Raw genomic sequence first — 25,262 nt, forward strand, 5'->3', positions numbered from 1 at the left:
TGGCCTTTCCAACCGTCCATAACCGTGGACGCGGCTATTCGAATAGTTCTACACTCTGCAGAGGTCGTACACTTGTGCCACAATATTTGCAATAATCCGTCAGGGTTAACTGGCCCTGATTTACCATACTCCGTATGCGGACTACCAACCATAACCTTTCACTTACATACTCTAGTATAGGCACCTCTCCCCATGAGCTTGGCCTCCCGGTGAAAACCGCAGTCAACCCGGGAACTGCACAGGGCTTGGGCCGGACATTCACCTCATTCACGTCATATCACATCATTTCTTTTGTTGTAGAGGCAGCCTCCAGCCTAACCCCGATGACGCTTGTTCAGAGGGAACCCATACTAAAGCACATAAATTTCTAGTTAAGCCCTTACCCATATTGGGTATTGTGGGGGTACTTTCAAATTGGAATGGTATCGCATCCGAACCCAACCATCAGTTTTCGTAAAATTTCACCAAGTCATTCACCAGTCATATTCACCTTCAAAATCTTTCAATAGAATGAATCCTCATTCCAAGGTTTTCAAAGTCATTTCATTTCACATGATCCCATCTAGAGTAATCAATTTTTAATTTTAGCACTAGCAACTAGTCCCGAGGGGTGCTAACTTCTTATAATGCTAGCTAGGCTAAGTTTGATACTCTGGTAGTATTCTAGACTTAGACCAAAGTTAACTATAAAAGTAACTTATTGAGAAAACAAGTAAAAGCTTGTAAAGTAAAAACTTGGGATAGGAGCATTAAGCATAAAATAAAAAGATAATGGTGCCTTGCTCTTGTAGAGCTTTGCACAAGGGAACCTTGCAAGAGTGTTAGCTTGCCTTGATTGGTGTATTGATCAAAGTTTTCTGGCTCTTCCTCCTGGTAGAATACCTCCTCCTCTTGATAGTCTCCGGTACTAGCGTCTAAAAATGAATACGAGGATACAATCACCAAACAATACTTAAGTACTCTTAATTAGCCTTAATGGCTCACTCAAATGATCTAGCATCACTACTTAACATTTATTCACAAATTATGCTAGGGTTTCTTTATTTAAAATCAGGAAAATAATTTCCTCTCATTGAAAATGTGGGTTAGGGTTTCTATTTAGTTTGGGAGAAATAATTTCCTCTCATTGAATTCTTAATATTTAATCTTCTCAATTAACCAGGGATGATCCCATGTTGACCAAGGTCAACACTTCACACTTAGTATTTGAGAAAAGTGATTTAAATGAGATTCATCATCTCATGTGATTTAAATAACCATGGCAATATTAAATCCTATTTTGATTTAAAGTCTATAAGTGAGCAAGTATGAACCTATGCAGTAGAAGTCATCATATTACTTCATATCACTTGAGAAAGGGTTTTAAATGAGGTGCTATACCTCATAGATTTAAATTCTAAATTTTTGGATAAGGTTTAAATGGGCTAGTATTGACTACATAGCCAATATTTTGATTCTAGCCTATGATCATGTACAGAACCCATATCATATTTTTACATAGTAAATTAGAGTTTGTTAAATGTGAATTATTGCAATTGGATTCACTTCAAAATTCATAATGGTTGATTTTTAAGATTTATTTGAAAGCAGAAAAGTATCTGTTTTGTTATTTTTACTATTCAAAAACTACACAAGGTATGAGTGTGAATCCAGTGGGGTTAGCTAGATATATTCATAAGCTTTCCAGAACATTTGGATTTGCTAAATTTGAGTTTGTAGAATTTGAACTATTCAACTTTGAAGTGGGCAGCAGTATTGGATTTGAACTAAAATGGATTAAACCAAATTTAAATTACTGGGCCACGCGGGAAAACAGAATGGGCCTAAATGGATTAAACAGGGTAGCACGGCCCAGCAACACAGCCCATGTGCGCGGGCCGCCTGACGAGGTGGGGCCTGCCTGTCTGTGACTCTTAAACGCCGAAGCGGTACCTGGCAACGTGCGCCGTTGGATCAGATGGAGATCGCACGGCTGGGAGTCGTCGTTGTCGACGGGGGAGGAGAGCCTGCTGCGCCGGCGAGGTAGGGGTCGGAGGGCGATGGAGGTCGCCGGCGGTCGAGGGAGGGTGTCGAGGCGTCGTTGGCGAGGGTGAATAGGCGCCTGGCACAGTGGCGGAGCTCGGGGTGGCGTGGATCAACGGCTTCGATCTGCGGCGATTCCGGCGATTGACGTCTCAATTGGAGAGTTCTACTGCGCAATGTGGATGAGAGAGGGGTTGAGGAGGCTCAGAAGGAAGAGTGGAGCGAGTTTGGTGTGGAGGGAGAAGGCTGAGGGGGTCTCTATTTATAGTTGCGCGAGAGCTGTGAGAGGCCGTGGAGGGTCACCGGCGTCCATGGCGCTCCAGGGCGCGAAGGGGCACGGTAGGGGGCGCAGGGCGTAGGCGACGTCTAGGAGAGGCTACCGCGCGTGAAGGGACGACAGGGTAAGGACGGGAGCGTGCTGGCGACGATCAAGTGCGGGCAGTACATGCGCGGCAGGTCGGTGATCATGGCGACGTCGATAGGGCGTACGCGAGCTAGCGAGCATGTCTAGCGTGTAGCTGGGATCGTGGTGATCATGCGTGCCAAGTGGGAGAGGAAGATAAGGACGACAGCGTCCAGGCGATGCAGTGTACCGCGGCGTCCAGGGACATGCCGACGCACGCTCTGGCGCGTCCACACGCGGTGATCACGTCGTGGCCAAGGTTTGTCGTGCATGATTTGGAAAAAGAATCTTGTCCAGCATGCTCAGTATCTCCTGGGGAGTCTAGATGACATGGTGCTCGAGAGAGGGAAGGACCAGGGTAGGGTTGAGCATGGGTATGTCCATCATGGCCGGCATGATGAAGTTCTAGCTCATTGCACCTATTTTAGCAGGGCTGCAGTGCATAGGATGATGCAGAGGAGGTACAAGGGTGTTGATGATCACATTTCGAAAGGGGTTTAGCCCAAAATCCAGAGGATAAAAGCATGTGTTGAAAATCTGAAACTATGCCTGCCATGTGTTTGATGAAATGGCCGTATGAAAATTCTTTTCAAATTTCGAAATTCTTTTTGGTGCAATTCAATTATATAAATAAAGTGATGGAATGGTGGTGGTGGTGTCCAATTTGGTGAAGTTTTGTGAGATTTCAAAATGTGGTTCATCTTCTCTTTAATTCAAAGTCCTCACTTGTCCATCTTATTCTGGTCAACCTGGTCAACTTCAGCAGGGATGGTCAACATGGAAGTTGTTGACCTTGACATGGTCTTGGATGACATGGTCATAGTTGACCAAGTTTAGTTGAAGAAAAGTCAAAGGCAGGGGTGTAAAGTAGGGAAGAAATTATTTTTGGGCCATATGACCATTATCACATGTATGAAGAAATCTTGATTTCCTTGTGTTTGATTCTTGATTCATTGATGCAATTGTGTTAGTTTATCATATTGAAGTATTTTAGAAGCAAGGGAGCAAGCAATTATGGCTTTGGTGAAGGATTTGCATTTTGGCATATGGTGTATGTGAGGGAATTTTGGGGATTTTCTCACTATGTGATTTCTCTCCATTTGATTTTACTTTGGTTGACTCAAATGTGATTCTTATGGGTTTAGAAACATTTTCCAACTATTGAAACCAATTCAAATGGTCTTGTTCAAAGATTTGCAAAAATGGCCATAACACATAAGAGGTGATGTGTCAATTTTTATTAAACTTGTAAATTGTTGATCTTGCTTTACTACAACATGGGTTAGGGTCAATTTAGTGTTATATTAGGTTGAGAGATGGTTTTACATCAATTGGTCAAGGTTTAGAGTCATAGGGCAAAATTTAGTGAATTGGCTATGTGTCACATAGGCCTCTATGCATATGTTGCATTTGATTTTAGATTTGACTTGGCTTGACCTAATTGATGTGGTTGAGTGTTGCAATGGTATATGGAAGTGATCCAACCATTCACAACAAGTCCTAGGGTCAATCTTCTCAAATTCACAAATTTGCATTATACTCTCATATGCCTCTATGGCATTTTTTTCTTTTTCTTTTTATTTTCTTTGGAAACAACTTGGATTAGGTTTGATAAGTGCTAGGTAAGGTGTATGATGGTTTTCCAAACCTCTAAACAAAGTGGAAAGTTCTAGGGTAAAGATTTATAATTATAGCCATAGGCACATATGCCTTTTTCTTGTTTAATTTCCTTTTATTTTATTTTAACTAGGATGGTGAAAAGAGGGGTGAGGTTTAGGGTTTAAGATCACTTCAAATACTAATAACAAGCAATCATAGCAAATACACAAGAATTAAGCAAGATCACTAAGTATCATACTCTATTTAATAAAAGTTTTTTGTTGGTTCCAAAATTTGGAACTAGGGAAGTGCATTGTCTTTGTTTTGAAATTTTTGGGATGTTACAGCAGCGCACTGAAGGGAGCCACAAACTCTCACCTCCGTGGGAAGGACCCTTCATTGTGAGCAAGGCTCTACACAATGATGCCTACTACTTGATCGATGCACAGGAATCAAGGAAGGGAAAGGCGGACAGGTCAGGAGAAGAAACTAAACGCCCATGGAACATAGCACTACTGCGTCCTTTCTATTCCCGAAGACGTGCTGTAAGGAGTTCTTTTTTGTACCTTATTTGCTATGAATAAAAGATGTCGGGACCTCGAATGAATCTCGGGGACTACCCCTACTGAAATTGCATGCAATGTGTTTATTTTTTCAGTTTACCGGTTGCTTGTTGAACATTTTTTCTTTCCGGTTTAGTAACGTGCTAAACCTACCGGAGTCTTCGACTCTGCTACTGTCCGCAACCCGGCTTCATGGCAAGCAAGATAAATCGGTAGGAATTAAGCACGTGAACCATGAAAAGGAGGAGTGGGAACGAACAATCCGGAAAAATTAACCAACCCCGGCTGTGCCGGTTTTTTGTGAAAATTTCGAATTCTTTCTAAGTTCAAGAAAGTGCTTGCTTGGCAAAAGAACTTTGTGACTCATATGCCAAGACACCCAAAAGAGGTAGGCAGAGCCAAAGCAAAAGAACCAAGTGTGCATCGGATTGGATGCCGAAATGATTCCGGAATCTTCACAGTGCAGGATAAAAAGCAAACAATATGCACAATGCAAAGGTAGCATATAAACTTAACTTAACAAGCTACCGGTTAAAAAGACACTGGCATAGAAGTTGTAGCACAACCAAAAGAGATGCTAAGTTTTATCTTACATCTTAAACCCCGGCATTCCAGGGTAGAATTTAACGGGTTGAAGTTTTTGAGACATTCAGGGGCAACACATACAGAACAAGAGATTCAGGCAACAGGAGGCTGCGCGCCGGCCTCAGGAGCTTACGGAGGAGCATCGCCTTCTTCCGGAACAGCAGCGCCTTCTTCGGCTTCTTCATCCTCCTCATCCTCGATGTCTTCTTCGTCATCGGAAATGGCATCCTTGACGTCGGGAGGAGGAGGGATGAAAGTGCGCACATGGGCGAACTCTGCTATCCGGTAGGCGCGGTCCTGGCGCTTGGCGGTGCGGACTGGATCCGTGTTGGTGGGTGCGTTGCCGCGGAGGCTGTGGAAAGCATCCAGATCCAAGTCATCGTACCAGGAGCAGGCGATGCGCAGCGCCGCATCCGCTCCGGCACGAGCCGCCGAACACTTCCACTCACGGATCCTCCGGCCTGCGTCCTTCAGGCGGTCGGCGGTGAGCGTGACGTTGGCAGGTACCGGTTCCCCGGGCCACAACACTTCGCAGATTTGGATAGCAACATCCGGAAGGTCGGCAAGATGCCGGTCCACGGAGCGCATGTGCTGGATCCGGGCGGAGAGCGCAACCAGGTGGTCATAAGGATCCCAGGGCGCATCCGGGTTGGTCATTTCTTGCTCCGCCCTGCGTTCCGCCACCTTGTTGTGGGCATGCGCCTGGGAATCCGGAAAGAGCCCTACAAGAAAAAAGGAAGAAAAGATAAGAACATGCTACCGGGAGATATAAGCTTATAAGCGAAAGAAGGGAAAGAAGAAAGGCTTACTGAGGGCCAGCGCGTCAGTCTGTACAACCAACCGGTCGTACTCCTTTTGTTCATCGTTTAGGAGAGCGAGCCGGTCTTGCGCTGCCTTCCGCGCCACGGTCTCCTCCTCCATCTCCGCCCGCAGCACAGCAGTGGAGTTCGTGTACTCCTTCAGGGATTCATCCAGTTTGGCCTCTGCTGCGGCTTTGGCCTCCTTGAGCTCCCGCGCGTGCCGGAGCTCAGCCTGCATGGCCTGCTCCTTCACCTCGCGATGCGCAGTGATGAGCTGCTCCTTATCAATTGAAATCCGGGAGGGTCTTATTAAAAAAGAGAGGTCCGGTATGGTAAAAGATGCAAAACAAGTAAAAACAAGAAATGGTACCTTTGAGCGCGGCGAGCTGGGCGGAGAGTTCCTCAAAGGAGGCTTTCGGAAGAGCTGAAATGCAAAAAAGTTAATACGTGCTGGAAAGAAAAAAAAAGCAACCGGTAAAGAGAAGCCGGGGTGCGGAAAACTAACCTCGACACTTGCTGTGGGCCTCAGACAGCTCCCGGTGCTCCCACAGCAGCTCCTCAAAGAGCTGCTTGCGGGTGTCCAGCGTGCTCTGTTCAAGTTAAAAAGGTTTTCGGTAAAAAAGATGCCGGCAAGGAAAACAAAGTTTCGCGCTAAGAGCTGCGCTCTCAACCCGAAACTCGGGGACTGGCTATGCCGGTTTTTTGTGTTTCTAACCGAGTTTCGCGCTAAAAGCTGCGCTCTCAACCCGAAACTCGGGGACTGGCTATGCCGGTTTTTTGTGTCTCTAACAAAGTTTCGCGCTAAGAGCTGCGCTCTCAACCCGAAACTCGGGGACTGGGAAGATATATAATCTTGAGAGTCTGGAAAGAAAACCGGCAAGGATGTAAAAGAGATTGAGGTTGTGCAGCTTACCGACACGTTGGTGCTGGCATCGTGCCACGCATTGTCGAACTCCTTGGCCGCGCGCCGCAGCCGGCCAAAGTGTTGACCGGTGCTCCGAGGGCCAGAGGGATCGACCACCGGCAGCTTGTCCTTGACGAGGCCACGCGTCGCCGGCGTCAGATCCGCCTGATTCCACTTTTCAGCGTAATCAAGCAGATGGCCAAGGTCAGCTCCTCCGCGGTGGAACTCGGTGATCCGGACTATTTGGGCAGAGGCCGTTTCTCCGGCCACAACGGCGGCGCGGCCGGCGTGCAGAACTAGCGTCTGCGAACCGGAGGAAGGAGCGGTGGCCGCGGTCACCACCGCAGCAAGTTGCTAGGCGGTGAGCTTGCCGCTCTCTGGCGGTGTTGGCTTGGCGGCCGCCGGCTTGCCGGCTGAGGTTGCCGGAGGAGGAGTTGGCGCAGATTTGGTTGGCGCAGGAGCTTCAGGAGCGTCCTTTGCCGGAGCAGAGCTTGCTGGCGCGGATGAGTCTGGCACGGCCTTGGAGGGGGAGGAGTCGGTAGTCTTCTTCTTCTTTTTCTTCGGGATGGGAGGAACCTGAGGTTCCACCCTCCCGGCAGCTTCGGTATCGGTGCCTATGTTGCTGGCGCCGGTGTCTTGGGTCACAGGAGGGGAGACAATGTCCTCCTCCGCGCGGTGATCTGAAGGTGTAGGGGCCACGCGCCCCGCACTTGTGGTGCCTCCCAGGGGGGAGGCAGAAGGATTGCTGGTACCAGATGGTACCGGGCTTGACTGAGGAGGAGGCGAGGTCCTCGCGGTCCCTTCAGAGCTTTCCGGCCTCATGCCGGAGGCGCTCTTGGAGATCTTCAGGGCAGGCCTGGAAAGATAGAAAGAGAAACTCAGAAAAAGCAACCGGAAAAAGAAACTCACGAAACAAAAAGAAAATAGGAAGCGGAAGCTTACCCGGAGGAAACCGGCATCTCTCGAGACCGGTAGCGCTTCGAGGAGACCTTCTTCCCGCCGACGACTTCCTGCCAGGAGCATTTGGCGGGACGGGCATCGCTCGGGCCGGATTCAGGCGCCGACGCCTAGTTCTTCTGGCCCCGGGAGGAGAGCTTCTCCAAGAACTCAGCCCCAACTTCGGCCTGAAGTGGGGTGGCGCGCTCCACTACCTATCGGTTGGCGCTGGCTGAGGGAGCGTCTACAGAAAGATGATGCATGAGAAAGCGAAAGAGCAAAATACCTCAAGTATAGTAACCTCATCATCCGAACCGGAGCCCTTGCCAGAAAAGTTACCGGGGCGTGGAGTGTGGGTGCGGCCCATCTTATTCTTGGTCCAGACCACGTAAGGGTCCGGGTCTACTTCGTCCAAATAGCGCCTCTCGCAAGGACCTCGAGCTTCAGCGTCGATGCGAGGAAACCGATCGCGGGACTGAAAAAGAAAAAGATAGTTAGCTACACATCAAAAGTATACCGGAGGCACAATCCGGATTGCTTAGCTTCTTACTTCGGCAGTTGGGGGATTCTTGGCACATAGAGGAAGAAAGCCCCACTCCCAATCTAGAGGCATGTCCGTATTACAAATTTGTCTGGCCTTGAGCGCTATGTCCTCCTTGCTTAGGGGCAAGCCGGTGATTTTGGTGGGATCGCGGGGGCCGACCATCTGGCTCATCTTGTGAGCCCGGCGCTGAAGGGGAAGCACCCGGCGTGAGATAAACACGCGGATGATATCATCGGAGCAGATCTTTGTCTCCTTCTTGAGCTTCTCCAGGAAGCGAACAACCCGGTTGGTTTCAATGTGGTTGGTTCCCGGATTGAACCCCCAGGTTGGTCCTCGTTGGGGTTGCCGGATTGTAGGCCGGCAAGTTGATGAAATCTGAGGAACCTTTGTTCCTCACATAGAAGAAAGTCTCCTGCCAGGCCCGGAAGGAATCCAGGCCGAAGAACTTGAAGAAGGGGCTCCCCTGACGGGAACACACGATGCAGGAGCCGCATCGCACCGGAGGCTTGGGCTTGGGGATGTCTTTACCTTGGACCGAGTTGATCCGAAGGTTGAAGAAGCGAGCAAAGGCTTCTTTAGTGGGAAGGAGGCCAATGTAGGCCTCCATGAAAGAAACATAGAAAGAGAGATAGAAAATGGCGTTGCCAGGGTGATGATGGGGTTGAAGTATGTAGAAGTCAAGGAATTCACGGAAAAAGTCGGAGGCCGGAAGGCCGAAGCCCCGCTCAAAGTGAGAAACAAAAACAACGAACTCCCCGGGTTCAGGATCAGGTTCCACCTCATCGCGTGGAATCCGGCATGATACTTGTGCCGGTATCCTCCGGGAGCGGTACAGCCAGTCGATGTCCCGCTGCACCACGTCTGAGCCTTTCCAGGCTCCGCGGGTGATGCCGGATAGATCCACTCCGGAACCTTGGCCGGAGCTGCTAGCTTCTTGACCTCTTCCGGAACCGGCCGCTGGAGCGGATGACGAGGTCTCCATCCGGGCTAGTTCAGCCGAAAGCCCGTCGGAAGCTTCGCTTTGGTGGCTGCTGGAGGCTGATTCAGAAAGATAGTCTTCACTAGACATACACGTCGAAAGATGCCGGACTCTACCTAAAAACAGATTTCCCAAAATCTAGCCTTGCGCGAAGATCTACGAGTGAGAGAAAAAGCAAAAGAAAGGGAAGGGTAAATACTCTACCGGCCCAAGAATTGAGAAGCAAAGAGAAGGGGGCAAACAGACATTGAGGCTAACCTGAAGCGGCGCAAGACGCTGAGGACGGAGGTCGCCGGAGACGCGGCGAGCTCGCAGTCGATGACGGTGACCGGCGACGAAGAGGAGCGGAGGTTGCCGAAGGAAGCCCGATGCAGCGGCAGCGAAGGAGCGTCGGAGGCTCTCTGCACGGCGAAGATCCTCAGCGCAATAGGAGAAACGGCGCTGGATCGTCGGGAGCTGTGCTCTAGCGGCGACCGGCGACGACGGGAGCGCGAGAGGCAATGAGCTCTGGGCGCGTGAGAAGAAGTGAATGCGGGGAAGAGAGGAAGAAGGAACTGCCTCGCCCTTAAATAGAAAAAAAGAGTAATGGGCTGGCAACTGTTGGGCCGCGGCGTTTCGTTCCATGGGCCACCACGTGGCGCTAAGATACACGCGCAGAAAATAAAGGAACACAGGGAGGCCACATGGATCCGGAACGGCGGCGCGGATCCGGTGCGGCGCCATAAATGCAGGCGCAGAAGACGAAGGGAAGTGACCCCTGACACTGTCGCGCGCCAGGCACAGTGCGCATGTCACTGACAGGCGCTGTACCTGAGATATTCTCGACTTCACCGAGGAGAGGTTTAACGACAAAGATGCCGGAATGGCTCGCTGAGAAAAGACAGGTTCCGCAAAAAGCCGGAAGGTTTGAACTGGTTACCGGAAGGTTTAAACCGGTACCTTGAGTGATGGGAACCTAGCATGGTCCGTTGGATAGGATCCACCGGACTATACCAGCTTCGGGGACTAATGTTGGGGGGATGAACCCCGGTATGCCAAAGGCATGCCAAACTGGATGGTTTGAGTCATCAAGATACCGGTTTAATATTAGTCGGGACTGTGGAACTGAGCTTTTGGCTAAGTGAATCTATACTGGTATCCCAGGAGGGGTATACCGGAATGGGCTAAGAAGGTACCGGATTACCGGTACAAGCTACACTGTAGCACATCGACAAGACTGGTCAAAGATGCTCTCCAGAGCTAGAAGACAAAGATGAGCGAAGCACTCCAGCTTTAATCGAAGTCATGACGCCAAAGGCAGAGGATGACGTAAAAGGTGCCGGAGGATGTCACAGTTCCTGATTAAAGGCATACCGGCATCACCGGTAGCTAAAGTAGCTTTGTAAAGTAGTTTGTCTAGTCAAAGATCCTATTAGGGTTTCTTAGGGTTTCTTCCCCTGCAAGCCACCCTCTCCCCTATATAAGGAGAGGGGGCACAACCCTTCGCGGGCACGTCCAATGTGTTACGCTGTATCCAGAAACCTGTAACCTCTTATGATCAAGGAATAGAAAGATAGGAGGAGGAAATAGCTCTCGTGTTCATCTTCTTCTACCTCTGGCCAAGGCCAAGTTCTTGAGGAATCCATCCGGAAACCTCTTCATCCATACCAAAACCCTCACCCGAATCCTCTAGCGCACATCCGGCCCCAACTTAAGCCATCCCATGGCATCTGTCTGTTCACCACGACGACACCACCCCTCCAAACGTGACGTACCTTCTTGCAAAGGAAGGAAACACGAGAATAAACCCTCGTCTTCGCGTGCTATCGGTTATCTCTAAACCGAACTCCTTACTTGTGATATAACTGCCTGTGAGAGCCTTCGTGCTTGAGTTACTTGTATCATCATATAGGGTGCCTCACTTAGTTTGCATTAGGCTCACCTTTATATTCCGCAAAGCCTAATATTGCAAAGAAAGAATTAAAATTTGTAGAAACCTATTCACCCCCTCTAGGTTTTCCATCTTTGAACTTCAAAGTTGAGTGTTATACTCTAGTAGATTAAGCCAATACTTGATATTGGAGATAAGGATCATATGCCACTAGTGTTATCTTAGGAAGCCCATACCATGACCATCACCACTTGGTAATGATCATAACACCAAGAACTAAAAGTAAGAAGCTATGAATAAGTTGATCATGTATAATACATGATCAAGATTTGGGGAAATAGAAGGATAAGTTAAACCCTATGTGGTAAGTCGATATTATCCATCACATAAAATGATAGTGAAGTCCCTAGTGACGAGGGATTACCTCGCCAATGCCTACGTATTGTAGACTTGGGTTTCGGGAGAGAGAGACGATGGAGATTCCGGGAGCGAGATTAGGCACACGACGTACCCAGCTTCGGGTCCCCTCGGTGGAGGATCCCTACGTGCTGCTAGCAATCTAGTATATGAGCATAAGTATGTTTACAGGGTGCCGCCATAGGCGGAGCTATGTTGTCTATCTGTTGGCCCCCTCTCTATCGGGTGCCCTGGCTGGCTTTATATATGCAACCAGCCTAGGGTTTTACAAGAGTCCTAGTCGACTACTTCTTCGGGTTGCCTTGTTAGGCCTTCTCCATATTGGACCGAGCCAAACCAGGTATACTAATAATGGGTACCTGAAGGGTATACCCATGTCAGTAGCCCCCGAGTGTCTAGGGAAGTCGAAGACTTGCGTAGAGACTATAAGCATAATCATCTCCGACGTCGAAGAAAAACAAGGCGAGGTCGATGTCGTAGATCATGTGTAGCGTAGATGATGTCTCGAAATTTTTCTATCGGGTGCGCGGCCAGCGCTCCCGATGGGAGTAGCCCCCGAGTCTATGGGCAAGTGCTTGCACTTGGGCATAGACTCAAGTTGTACTACTCGATGAAGAACTTAACTATATTTCTAGAGGACTTGATGAAATCCATGTGCTCCCGATGGGAGTAGGCTCCGCTCGAGTCGTAGAATCGAGTTGAGTCTACAAACCTTGATTGTCATAGATGTTGTCGAAGTTATTTTTCTATCGGGTGCGCGGCCAGCGCTCCCGATGGGAGTAGCCCCCGAGGCTACAGCCAAGTGTTTGCACTTGGGTGTAGGCTCAACTTGCTTTTAATCGACACCACAATTTTTCCTCTTTCTTGTATCTTATCGGGAGGGTGAACAATACTCTCGATAAGAGTAGCCCCCGAGCCTATGGGCAGGTGCTTGCACCTGGACATAGACCAAGTTGTACTATTCGATAAAGAACTTGACTATATTTCTGGGCGCAGCCCCTCGTTTTATTGACTCCAGGCCGTTGCTATCTATGTTGTTCATGGATAATGGTAAATGGGGCTGGTTCATCTGACGGATCAGGTACCAGTTAACTGCTCTTGTGGCAATCCCGCAAGAACCTACTTCAAGATCACGTCCCTGGACATGATCTCGGGATACTGGTGTTAACTCGACATGTGCCGCTTAAGGTCTTACCATCTGTCGAGTCCCAGTCATGTTTTATCGGGTACCTAACGCGTCCGTTAGGATTTTTCTTCGTATCTGTTGATACGGAAAAAAGTAGCAAACCGACGTCAGAGACGGTGCCACGCCGCTCAGGACGGACCCGGGGTCTTACCTTCGCAGAGTTTTGCGGCATTCAGAGATTATTCGCGACTTTGGCGCTCTGAGAATATTTTGTCAAGTGCCTTGTTCAGCTGATGCAATGACCCATTTTGCGGGTTCTTCTATTTTTCTCTCGGGCTTGATGAGACAGCCGAATATATTGGGTATTCTATATTGTCGGGTACATCACCGATGCTCTTGCTCGGAACAATATGACGAGTCAATGGACCCTAAGATTTGTCCACCTTTTTTTTTGGGTTCCTCCTTGATGAAAATTTCGTCGAGTTCCTCCTTGAAGAAAATTTCTTCGGGTCCTTCTTGAGGACAATTCTTCGGGTCCTCCTTGAGGATAATTCTTCGGGTCCTCCTTGAGGATAATTCTTCGGGTCCTCCCTGAGGATAATTCTTTGGGTCCTCCCTGAGGATAATTTTTTGGGTCTTGTTCTTTCTTGAAGACAATTCCGTCGAGTTCTCCCTGTAGACAATTTCGTCGGGTTCTCTCTTATATACTTTGAAATTTGATTTCTCCTGCACAAATAAACAAACTTTTTCTATATTTTCCTTGACTCTCTTTTTCGCATGCGGTGTCAGATGCTCGGATTCGATGATATGTAAAGTAAATTTATGCCACACAGCCCCCGAGTGTCGTGTGCGGCAAAAGTAAATGATAATCAACTTTATGTAAATTAAAAGGAAACACTTAGCTTATTAGATACGACAAAGTCGATGCGCGGTGAAGTCTTCGAGTGCAGCGAAAAAGTTGAGTCGAAGTAGAAACCACCGAATTGCAAAAGTGGATGCCACAAAATTGTTGATGAAGAGATAGCCGAAACCCCGAGCACTGCTGGGGTGATGTCATGATTGTTGCTTAGACGCCGTGTCACCGTTGTTACTCGAGGCGAAGTCGTTGTCGAGCCCCCGAGTATTATCCGTGTCGCCGAAAGAAGGCCATTAAGGATGAAATACTGAAGATGAAGTCCGAGATGAAGTACTTGAGATGAATCCATATTAAAGATTACACCATCATATATTGAAGATGAATCCGCCGATATCATAGAGGATGAATCCATTGACCCGAAGAATCCAGTAATAACCATAAAAGATGAATCCGTTGATATCATAGCCATTGAGCCGGAGAAAATAGTTCCAGTAATAACCATAGAAGATGAATCCATTGACCCGGAAACGCGTAGGGTAATATTGTATAAGTGAACCAATAATAACCCAAAGAAAACCAATCCAGTAATCCGAAGAAAATAAATCCACTGAGCCGAAAAAGATAAAGCCACTGAGTCGAACAAAATAATTCCAATGAGCCGAAAAAAAGAATTTCACTGAGCCGGACAAAATAAATCCACTGAGCCGAAGGAAATATATCCAGAGCCTAAGAAAATAAATCCATTGGTGTATTTGCGGTAACGATGTAAAGGCGCAACCCCTAGTGTCGGGTGTATTCTCTGTAATATTGCAATGGCACAGCCCCGGATATTCCGGTGTGGCGAAAATAAATAATAATTAACTCTCGGAAGGGAACACTTAGCTTTTTTGTCGGGTGCGACAAGCGAGCCCCCAAGTGTAGCGACTGTGCGCGGCGAATACACGATGTCGAATGCGTGATAACGATTAAAGTGTATGAATCTCTGCACAGAAAAATAAACAAATCCGAGAAAAATACAAACATATTTGTTTGCAGTAAAAAAAACAGACAGTTTGAAAGTAATCGGAAAGACAACACCTGATTTTGTGAATTTTCTAAGTGGTTAAGTTGTGCACAACTCAAACAACCATGGTGACCAGGTTTATTTATTGACTGATCGATCGATACGCCTTGGTTTGACCCTTCTCCGCTCTTCTTCTTTTTCCAACTACACTACACCTAACTAAAGGTGTTGCTACCTGTTCTCATCTTGATCGTTTTCTACTAAATAAACATGTACGCGTCAGTCAGATTTAGTATTTCCTTCCATGCCACCACGTGACCCAGCAACTAATCAATCTACACACGTACGCTACATCTGTGCATACATAGTACTATGCATGTTCAACCAAACGCGCTTCTGATTTATATTTAATTCAAGAACTATTGATGGCTACTGATGGATAATCATGGAGTCGGTAGAATATGGTACTGTATCACGTACCTGTTGGTCACGATCGAGCCTGCCACCACGGATCCCGGAGTCGGTAAGATATAATACTGTATTACGTACCTGCCGATCGCGATGGAGCCTGCCACCACGGATTCCATCAATGGCCGCCGTTTTCTCAATGGTGACTTGTTCTTCTGGCGACGCTGCTTTCGGCCATCTGGTCCGAGCTTCTTTTTTACAGGTTTCTTCTTTGACGCGATGAAGACGAATAAGATTGCTAACAGGCTCTCGACGATTTTCCTCTCTGATCTGATCTGAATATCGCTGATGATGAACTCGACGGATCCCGCCCGGATAACGAAATCCAGTCGTCGCGATTCCCACAGACGGCGCCAATTGACGAGGGATCACCTCGCCAATGCCTACGTATTGTAGACTTGGGTTTCGGGAGAGAGCGACGATGGAGATTCCGGGAGCGAGATTAGGCACACGACGCACCCAGCTTCGGGTCCCCTCGGTGGAGGATCCCTACGTGCTGCTAGCAATCTAGTATATGAGCATAAGTATGTTTACAGGGTGCCGCCATAGGCGGAGCTATGTTGTCTATCTGTTGGCCCCCTCTCTATCGGGTGCCCTGGCTGGCTTTATATATGCAACCAGCCTAGGGTTTTACAAGAGTCCTAGTCGACTACTTCTTCGAGTTGCCTTGTTGGGCCTTCTCCATATTAGGCTGAGCCAAACCAGGTATACTAATAATGGGTACCCGAAAGGTATACCCATGTCACCTAGTAAACAACCTAGACCACATTTCTATTTCTTTATTGCTTCAGACAATTAGTATAAGGAAAACCCTAGATCATACCCATATAGAACCTGTGCTCACCTTTCAAATTTAAATTGTGTATCACTTGGTGATCATAAGTAGAACCCTAGAACCACAAGCCCTTTCAACTCATGCTTCAGCCAAAGAACACAAGAAGGACTCTAATGATAAACCCTACATATAAATCCATATAGGAGTATCCAACACTCATCTTTAGAATTAGATACAAGCCATGAGCTAAGTGGCCAACCTAATCCTGTTTCTTAAACCCATAAGATTTAGCCAAACAATCCTTGTTAGAATTTACTCAAGCTTTTGAAACTAGTAATTAAAAAAATAAATGAATTCAAACCTTAATAAGAATAATATATCTTCTCATGGAAGACATAATAAAATCCTCTAAGAATTTAAGACCACACCTTGATATCTTCCACTAATGCACTTTTGGAAAATCATTAAGAATCTCCAAGTACTTAGACGATGTTGGACACATGAAATCATGCCATGGTATCACCTTTTTAAATGAGGAACCAAATAATAGTTTTACTTTGTAAATTATTATTTGCAAAGTAATACCACATAAAACACTAACTATCATTAGGTTATTAGAAAGGCCTTTTAGAGGATAATTTTAAAACGCTCTAAAGTTGAAAAATAAAATCACATCTATATGGAATGTTCTTTTCTCATTCCAATAATACTCATTATATGTATGTGTTAATCCCCATATACAACTTCTAATCCAAAAGGGGAGGTCTTCGTCTTCGTCTTCGCCTCGCACGCCGGGATGCCACAGCGACGACGAAGCTCCACGCCCCGACCGCCGTTGTTGACCCCCACGAACGCTAACGACCGTGAGGAGACGTATAAATACCACAGGTGAAACCCTAGACCTCAATCTTCCCCTCTCTTTGCTTCATCTCTAAAAAAATCGAGACCCTAGCCTCCCGACCGATTCCTACCGCCCCCGTTTGGGAATCCCCGCATCACGCTGTGGACGCCATCATCATCTCCATGCTCAACTTGCCCAACCCGAGCAAGGATTCGAGCTGGAGCACCCGGAAGCATCCGTGCCGAACCTGCCTTTCCCGACGCCGGTCACCATCGTTGCCGACGATTCTGACCACCCCAAGCCTCGCCGACAAGCTCTACACGCTCCTGGTGAGCTTCTGCATCTCGTAGTGTCCTTGGCTCGCCCAATCATGCGATGTAGTGGGGTCGTGCCGTTCATCTGCGAGCGCCGCCGCTCGGCCTCGCCGTCGAGCTAGCTCCGGCGACCATTAGGAAGCGGCGCTGGTACCGTTAGGTTCCTCGTGACGTGCTGGTTCGAGTGGAACCAGTCGTCCGTCCGCGCGAGCCCGGGAACGGCGGCGCCGTCGCCGACATTCCGCCGGCCACCGTGTCCTCAGCCAGATATCCAATTTTGACTCGGTCAATGTCTACGTGGTAGATGATCTGGCCGCTGTCCCACTCGTGAGTGACTAAGGTTAGGTCTGTACCGGGTACCCTTAGTATTTCTATTTTATTTAAATTCCACAAAAAGTGCAGAAAATTTGCAAAAGCATATCAAATCCATTTCAATTCAGAAAAATATGAATAAGATACCAAAATGTTCTGAAAATATAATCTATCCAATAAAAATATAATGTCAATTATTTTTTAAATGAAAATTCAATTATTTAAATCCTGTTTCTTATGCTTTTTCTTTTATCCCAAATTCCAAGGGAATTCAATAATTAGAAAAATTTCTAAAATAAGTAATAAACATTTAGGAAATAAATAAAACACCAAAAGTAATTTTATTTCATCATATCAACATTAACAATGTCATTATTATACTTAAACCTCTAAAATTGTATTTACCTTATTTATCACTTTTTAAAATAAGAAAAATAAGAAAAATGATAAACCCATTAATACCTTGAACTTAAAAGTTGTTTCTTAATTTCAACTTTACTTAACAAATGATTTCTTAATAATGGTTGGACAAATAGGAAACCCTAGTTCATTATGATTAAAACTATAACCAGCATATGTTTATGTTGTACCACTCGAAGAGATGTAATACTAGTGGAACAGTGTTTCATTGGTGTTATGTCAACGACTTGCATACTACACCATGCAGTGATATGCTGGGTCACCACAGTTGTTGCTTCTAATTGAGGGCCTTTTTCTAAAAAAACACAGCTGAGACCGGTTAACAAAATACAACATGTCCTCACTAATGGGTCATCTACATGCCATGTCAGCCAATATACTGCTACCGTTCGGCACTAGTGACAGTCTTTGAGCACCCAAAACGTCTTCGGTGACCACAATTTGATATTCTGAGTGTACGGTGATGTAATCAAACCCCGTTACAAGTTTAAGTACCTACCATGTATTTTACTTGATGGCCTAGAAAATCCTAATGGAGTAAGGCCGCATCCGCCATGGGGCAACATCATCATCACACACGCGTTCATGAAATTAAATGAAATTCAAATTATGTTCGTTCATGAAAGGAAAATGATCTGGTTCCCCCGGGGATCGGCTCATCCCATCCTCCGCCTTGGGCAGCTGACGCGTGTCTTCTCTAGCTGAAAAAAGGAGGCAACTGGCAGGTCCCACTTTTCTTTTCTCTATCGTTATCTCCCTGAAGAAATCCCCGCATCGTTCTCCTCAAGATATGCAGCGCTGCGTTGACTGCTGCGCCGCCGCCTGGCTCGTCCGCCAACAAGCCCGCCTGCGAATTGCTCCTCTCGTTCGTCCCCGTGCTGCTCCTCCGCCGGCGCGCCACTCTGGAGCTGCTCCTCGACCCGTCCCCCGTGCTGTTGTCGACGCCAGGGAGAGGAGAGCTTTGCCGCCGCTGGTGCTCCGTCGGCCGGAGATGGAGACGGAGACGAGGCTCCTGAGCTCGTCCCTCGCTCGCTCTCCGTCCCGGACTCCGCGCGCCGCCGCGAGGTGTAGCCATGGCGCCGCCGCCGGCGACCTCCGATTCCACCTCTCCGGGAGCCGCACCCTAGCTCCACTTCGTCGGCCGCCGGTCAAGCTCCACAGCGCCGCCCTATTTTCCCGGGGGGCCTCCGCCGACTTCCACCGGTCGATCTCCGCCTAGCTCGCGGACGTCCTCGATGCGTGCCCGCACCCACTCACCTCTGGCCAGCTCTGGTTTTCTCCGTGTATTCCCCATGGCGCCCTCCGCCATGCGCCCATGCCCCACCTCCTCCATGCGGTGTTGCGAGCGGCAGCCGGCGGTGCTACCATGGGCGAGCCAGGTTGCTGCCGACGGCGGCCCTCGTTGCTGCCGACGGCGGACCAAGTTGCTGCCCACGGCGGCCCTCCTTGCTGCCGACGGCTTGCGACATGCATTACGTGGATTTTGCTGTCATATATAGATTTTTTTTGCTACAACCGTTCTATGGTTTTGTTATGTTAGTATATATATTTTGCTACTAAGTATTTCGGTGATGTATTGGGCGAAGTCTGTTTTGATACAATAACAATGACCTCGCCAGAAACCTTGTAAAAAAATGATGTGATGCTATTTTTTTGCTACAATTGTTTTGTTGTTTTGCTACTTTAGTATAGAATTTTGCTACGAGGTCTCGGCGACGGTTTCCGGCGAGGTCTTCATCAATATTTCCGATGATATTGGTTTTTGCTACATTAACACTTTTTTTTTGCTACAATAGCATAATTATTTTGCTACAAACTCTCCGGCGAGTCTCCGGCGAGCTCAGCCTTTTTATTTGATTTCGTGACTGAACCATTTTTTGCTATAATCTAGCAAAAGCGGGTTATTTTTTTTTTGCTGCCGGGAGGTGTTTTTTTTGCTACATTCAGTAAAAGCAGATCTGGCCGTCCAAGATGACCGATCCGACGGCTGGCGACCCGGGGGCTGGGAAATCAGATCCCCCGGGGGACGCCCAACAGTTTCCTTCATGAAATGAGATAAATTTTGGCTGTGCAAGTAATATTTTATTTGCAAAATGTAAATATTTAGAAATGTGTTTTGAGGCCCCAAAACCCATTTAGAGGCAACATATTTAAATGACTCAATATATTAATAGAAGCAATATCAACAATAATGACTTAGTATACCAACAAAGGTGATATAAACAGTAGGACGATTGTTTATAAACAGTAGTATGATATCCAATATAAACAATAACAAAAGCAAACACCATAACTAAAAACCAATCCATTATTCAATCCGATTGTCTACAAGTGATTGAAGCCCTTCAGACGGGAAGTTTCCCATCAACGGCGACGAATGATCTTTTTCATGATATTTATATCCATACTTTTACGTTTTCTAGTTGTGAGTTTAGTTTCAGTAATAGGGAAGCAAACTTTGTTGCTGATTATCGAGAGAGACAGATTCACTCCCATGTGTGTGGGTAGATGATCCGCCGATTTTTATTATTTCCCTTTTAGTTGACGATGTATCTATTATTTGATTAATAAAAGCTTGTAGCAGAGTCCTGCTGTTTCCCTAAAAAAAACCAATCCATGCTCATGAGGCAACAACCTTCTACTACCGGTCCATTTAAGAAAAAAATGGTAAGATAAAAAGTGTTTAGATTTTAGATTTTTGAAAAATGTTCAGATTTAATAAACATTAAGGATTTGAAAACCAGTCGCATTTTAAAAAATATTTAGATTTCGAAAAGGTTCATATGTGTAAAATGTTGAGGTTTTTGAAAAAAACAAATATCAAATAATCTTCAATATTTTTATTTTTTAAAAATGTCAAATTTTATAAAAAAATCAAAACTATTTTTAAAATGAAAAAGAAAAGAAATAGCAGAAAAATAAAAATGGAATTTTTTAAATCAATATAATTTTAAAAATAAAAATAAAAGAAACAACATAACAAGAAAAACTAAAAAAGAAAAAAGAATAACGAAGAAGAATAACAGAAAATAAAAGGAAAAAAACCGAAGTACCATAGGAAACCGAACCTGAAGCATCCAGAATATTCCCAAAACCAGGGGGAAATGATCCTACTGGGCCGGCCCGGTTACAGAGAGAGAGTCTAATAGGTTCGTACCCGATCTCCCCAAACCCTAGCCGAGTTGCAGCTCCCTGTTTCCTTTTCCCCGAACTCCAGTACCATCCTAAATTCGGGCGCTCGATCTCACCTGTTGTTCAGACATGAAGACTTGCAAGCAGACCGCATCGATGGGAGCCGCCGCCACGGACGAGGCCCACAGCAAGTAAGAATCCAAACCGAATCTTGTTTCTGTGATGCAAGAGACATTGCTAGTTTTGGTGCGTCTAGCCGTCGATCCATAACTTTGGATTCCTACGCAGGTCGGCAGCGAAGAGCGATGCAATCCAATCGAGGAAGGGGAAGAAGGCCAAGGGAAAGTAAGAATCCAATCGATTTGTTTGTGTGATGCAACATATAGAGGTTAATTTTGGTGCGTCGACCCATGACATTTTCGATGTTCCACGCAGATTGGCGGTGAAGAGCAATGGAGCGGAGAAGCCCAAAACCCATGACCTTTCTGATGTTACACGCGGGTTGGCGGTGATGAGCATTGTAGAGGAAATGTCAGAGGATGAATTGCTCGCCTTGTACTGCTACCGGTGAGATGATATCCTCCATGGTTATTCAGATTGTTGTTCAGTTTTTTGCTTTTCTGGACGGTGCTGATTTATTTGACCATGATTCGGTTGGTTAGGAATATCTTTTGGATGAACAACTTCCCTGGCGTCTATGACGAGCCGTCCGTACATGCTGTAAGTTCGATCCTTCAACGCCTCCTTACCTCTATCAGCAGGCATAATGATTTGTTTCCTTTTTTTGTGGATGAATTGATAATTTGTTCTCTTAAAACTCAGATTCGTAAGAAAGCCACTGAAAACTGGAAATTCTTTAGCGATTCGGTAAGACAGCTTTTAATCTTCTGTAACTTTTGCTGTGCTGATTTGTTATTGATACATAATGGATGGATCTGTGTTGCAGGAGAAGGCCCCTTATCTAGCCAAGGCACGTGTGAACAAAATACTCCTAGCTGAGGCTCACGCGTTCAAGAAGGTTGAGACAAATAGCTAGCGGTTTTACCTATTTTTAGATGATTTTACCATGCTAAGCTAAGCATTCTCTACAGATATAATGCTCTTTCAGCACATATATTATTTCCAATAACAATAGATAATCTCATCTACTTTACCTTTCATTGAAAGAATAATTAAACTGTGTTTACACATTTAATTTTCTTTATTGTTGATCAAGCTTCTCCTTGAACTTTTATGGTTTTCTTTCCCTTGCAGACACTGCGGTTGACGTACGCGTTGACGAACAAGATGGTGAATCTGAAAGTGTGAACACTCCAGATCTCTAACATGTGTTTGAATAGGTGATTTGCATTTTTCTTTTTGCTATATGTGTACCTGTTGATTAGTTACTCAATTAGCAGGTAATGCATGTTCTCTTGTTTTGTTTTTATGGCATCTGTTGTATGGATTTGATTAATTTCTGAACTAGCTAGTTATTGGATTTATACATATGGCTATGAGTTAATACGCGCCTGTTTTCTACTCTATGAGCCTCTCATATGCATGTTAATATAAAGTCAAGCTCACATGACTTTATTATCTTGAAAGTTCAGTATTTGCCTCTGATGGAGGCACCGATGGTATCATATGTTGCCAAAAATAGGAGAACATAATTTTCAGCAATATAAGTAGAACGTGTGCTGGCACATTAATTTAGTTCTATACTTGTTCATTCGGTGTTCCTATTTTTGGTTTTTTCTAGTAACAATGCTGAAATAATTCAGCGTTCAATCGGATAACCTTTTTTATAATTTCCACAATGAGTTAGATACCATAGCTCCTGCTTTCTTGTATCTGAGCCTAATTCTTACTTGAATTGATTTTCAACCTTAATCTTGGGATCATATGTAGCCAAAACCATGAGAACATGATTGTCAACAAAATAAGTTGATCTTGTGCCAGCATAAATAAACTGGTCTTGTTTGTTCAGTGTTTCTATTGTTGGTCTTGTCCAGTAATGTTGAAAAAATTCAGCTTGGGATAATTTTTTGTTGTAATTTTTACAATTTATAAGTTTGCTTGTACTGTTCAAGCCATACAAAATTGTGGGATATAACTTTGCCAGCTTTGGGTATATTTTTTTATATAATTTTCACAATTCTTTTACCATTTCCACATCGGTTTATGTTGGTGCAATACCGTTGAGCAGCCAGAAGTTCTACCTCATCTGAGCATCATGCCATGGTTTATAGGTGGCATGCTGTTGGAATCTGTTTTGTTTTGGTCTTGTAGCTGGCAAGGAAGAAGGAACTAAACTTAGTACTTCCTCCGTTCCATTTTATAAGATGTTTTGGCAAACTAATCAAGGCTGCCAAAACGTCTTATAATAGGGAACAGAGGAAGTGTAGAACAAAACAGTGCTCTTTTGCTATTGCTTCATCTCATGTTGATAATATCATCCTTTGAACACCACCACACATCACCTGTTATCTACGAAGCACGGATACGGCAACACGGATACGGCGATACGGAGACGGCGATACGGGATACAGCGATTTCAAAAAACAGCGAAACGGCGATACGGCGTGTATATATGTATAAATGCAAAAATATAATAGACCATAAATCAAAAATCATAATGAAGTAAATACAAAAGATGGGATAGAACATAGAAGTACTGCCCCATTTTCTGTCTATGGAATTGCTTGCACTAGGACCAACTGAAGATTGACCTCCTGCAGATGCCATCTCACTTCCTGGCCAGCCAAGCAATCGGGTCAAACGGGAGAGTAACAATCAAGCAGCAGTACGCAGGCCTAGCACTAGCACTAGCAGAGCAGCAAGCAAGCAGCAGCTACCAATCTCAGGTACATATGGGAGGCAGCAGCCAGCAGTACCTTGGGGAGGCAGCTACCTATCTTAGCACTAGCCTACCACCAAAAGAAGACTGGCTGCCTACCATGCCACTGCCTGCGGATGACATGTCGTCGGTATCTCACTCCAGGTATCGATAGCACCAAAAAAAGACTGGCTGCCTGCCGTGCTTCTTCACCATCAGTAGCACACCAGAAAGGAGAAAGCAAGCAGAGGTTTTGAAGTATCAGTGCTTCGTAGATTCCAGGTATCGTTGGAGTATCGTCGGAGTATCGGCATTCTTTTCTTTCTTTTTTAATGTGGGAAAATGGGATACGCCAGCGATACGTGTATCGGAGTATCGGTGGAGTATCGGAGTATCGGAGAAGTACGGTACATACGGCAAGTTTTGAAGTATCGGTGCTTCGTAGCCTGTTATAGCAGTTTCATTTGCTTTTGGCATTTATTTGTTTTAACTGCCATGTTATTAGACTGCATATGAGAAAGTCAAACTCCTTAAAAATGTAACTGAATGTTTTGGAGTTATAAACTTTTACATGTTCCATTTTCCAGCAGAATTATTCATGTGTGAGCACCGGAGTATGGAATGATGCCTGTATCAATGCAACTTTGTTTGCTTGCAGAAATCTCTTTGGATCGCACAATTACTGCAACCAACTCCACAGCCTGATTCTGTCTGGGCTGACACTTTGGAGGGTTCAGATGCAAGTGCATTTCATGCTGCCATATGGTCAATACTACTATTAAATATGTTCGTGGTCCTAGCTTTAGATGTTGAACTCTGTTTTGCATACTGTGGTGTTTGATTAGTAATGTTGAATGGCCGTTAAGTTATATTTCACTATTAGAAACCCTATGATGACATTGTGAGATTACAACTGAATATTTTGTCGTTTTGTGTGATTTTCGCCCGTGTGTTTGTAATAAAGTTGGACATTGTGGCCAACGGTTCTGCTGTGCCTGTGTACAATGTCAGATTAGTTCTTGATTACTTTCTGATGCATGGATTTGTTGCCGCTGCTAGCTAGCTCTAATTGTCTGTGTAGAATATGGTCACCTATTCATCTAGGTCACTCGCTGTACAGGAGTTGTATTTGCTTACATGGGTCTGCAAAAACACCCATCAGATGAACAAATCAGTAGCCCTAAGCAAGCTTGTTGAGCCTTATCCTAAGTCAGGTCTTCCTCTCTTATGGTTGCAACCCACGATATTCAACCCACTAACTTTGTTGTCAACAATGAAGTTAAGTATCTTGATAAGCAAGTGTGGCTGGTAGAGCTGCTCCTTGGTGACAAGCCTGGGCGTGAATATTGTTTTCATCTAAGCATAGTTGACGATTGGACTGTTTAGCATATCAACATGCACGAAAAAATCATGTCTAGATTGCTTTCAAAAGGAAACATGTAAATACACACACGTAGCGAAACACGTCCAGCGTCAATCATGTCCAAATTGCTTTTACAAGGAAACAGACCCGTCCAGCTTAAATCAAGAAAACAATCGCGTCCATCATCAAGGAAAAAATATCACGTCCAACAT

At 45.7% G+C, this 25,262-nt stretch overlaps 1 protein-coding gene across 4 annotated transcripts; it reads left to right on the plus strand.

Annotated features, from left to right (window-relative positions):
- Positions 1–20,849: 20,849 nt before the first annotated feature.
- On the plus strand, positions 20,850–24,668 carry LOC127299160 (HMG1/2-like protein). 4 transcript variants are annotated; one of them, XM_051329077.2, is made up of 8 exons: positions 20,852–21,060; positions 21,158–21,214; positions 21,305–21,436; positions 21,532–21,589; positions 21,692–21,736; positions 21,816–21,887; positions 22,124–22,209; positions 24,275–24,668. In XM_051329077.2, exons 1-7 carry the CDS (start codon positions 20,999–21,001, stop codon positions 22,175–22,177), a joined length of 480 nt encoding a protein of 159 aa, XP_051185037.1. In that variant the 5' UTR covers positions 20,852–20,998; the 3' UTR covers positions 22,178–22,209; positions 24,275–24,668. The 4 variants fall into 4 exon arrangements, with proteins under 4 accessions (XP_051185039.1, XP_051185037.1, XP_051185038.1 ...); XM_051329078.2 differs by having other exon boundaries at positions 24,278–24,668; XM_051329076.2 differs by having other exon boundaries at positions 20,853–21,060; positions 24,346–24,668.
- Positions 24,669–25,262: the final 594 nt, after the last annotated feature.

The sequence above is a fragment of the Lolium perenne genome, chromosome 5 (assembly GCF_019359855.2).
Source record: "Lolium perenne isolate Kyuss_39 chromosome 5, Kyuss_2.0, whole genome shotgun sequence".
NCBI classification, from domain to species: Eukaryota; Viridiplantae; Streptophyta; class Magnoliopsida; order Poales; family Poaceae; genus Lolium; species Lolium perenne.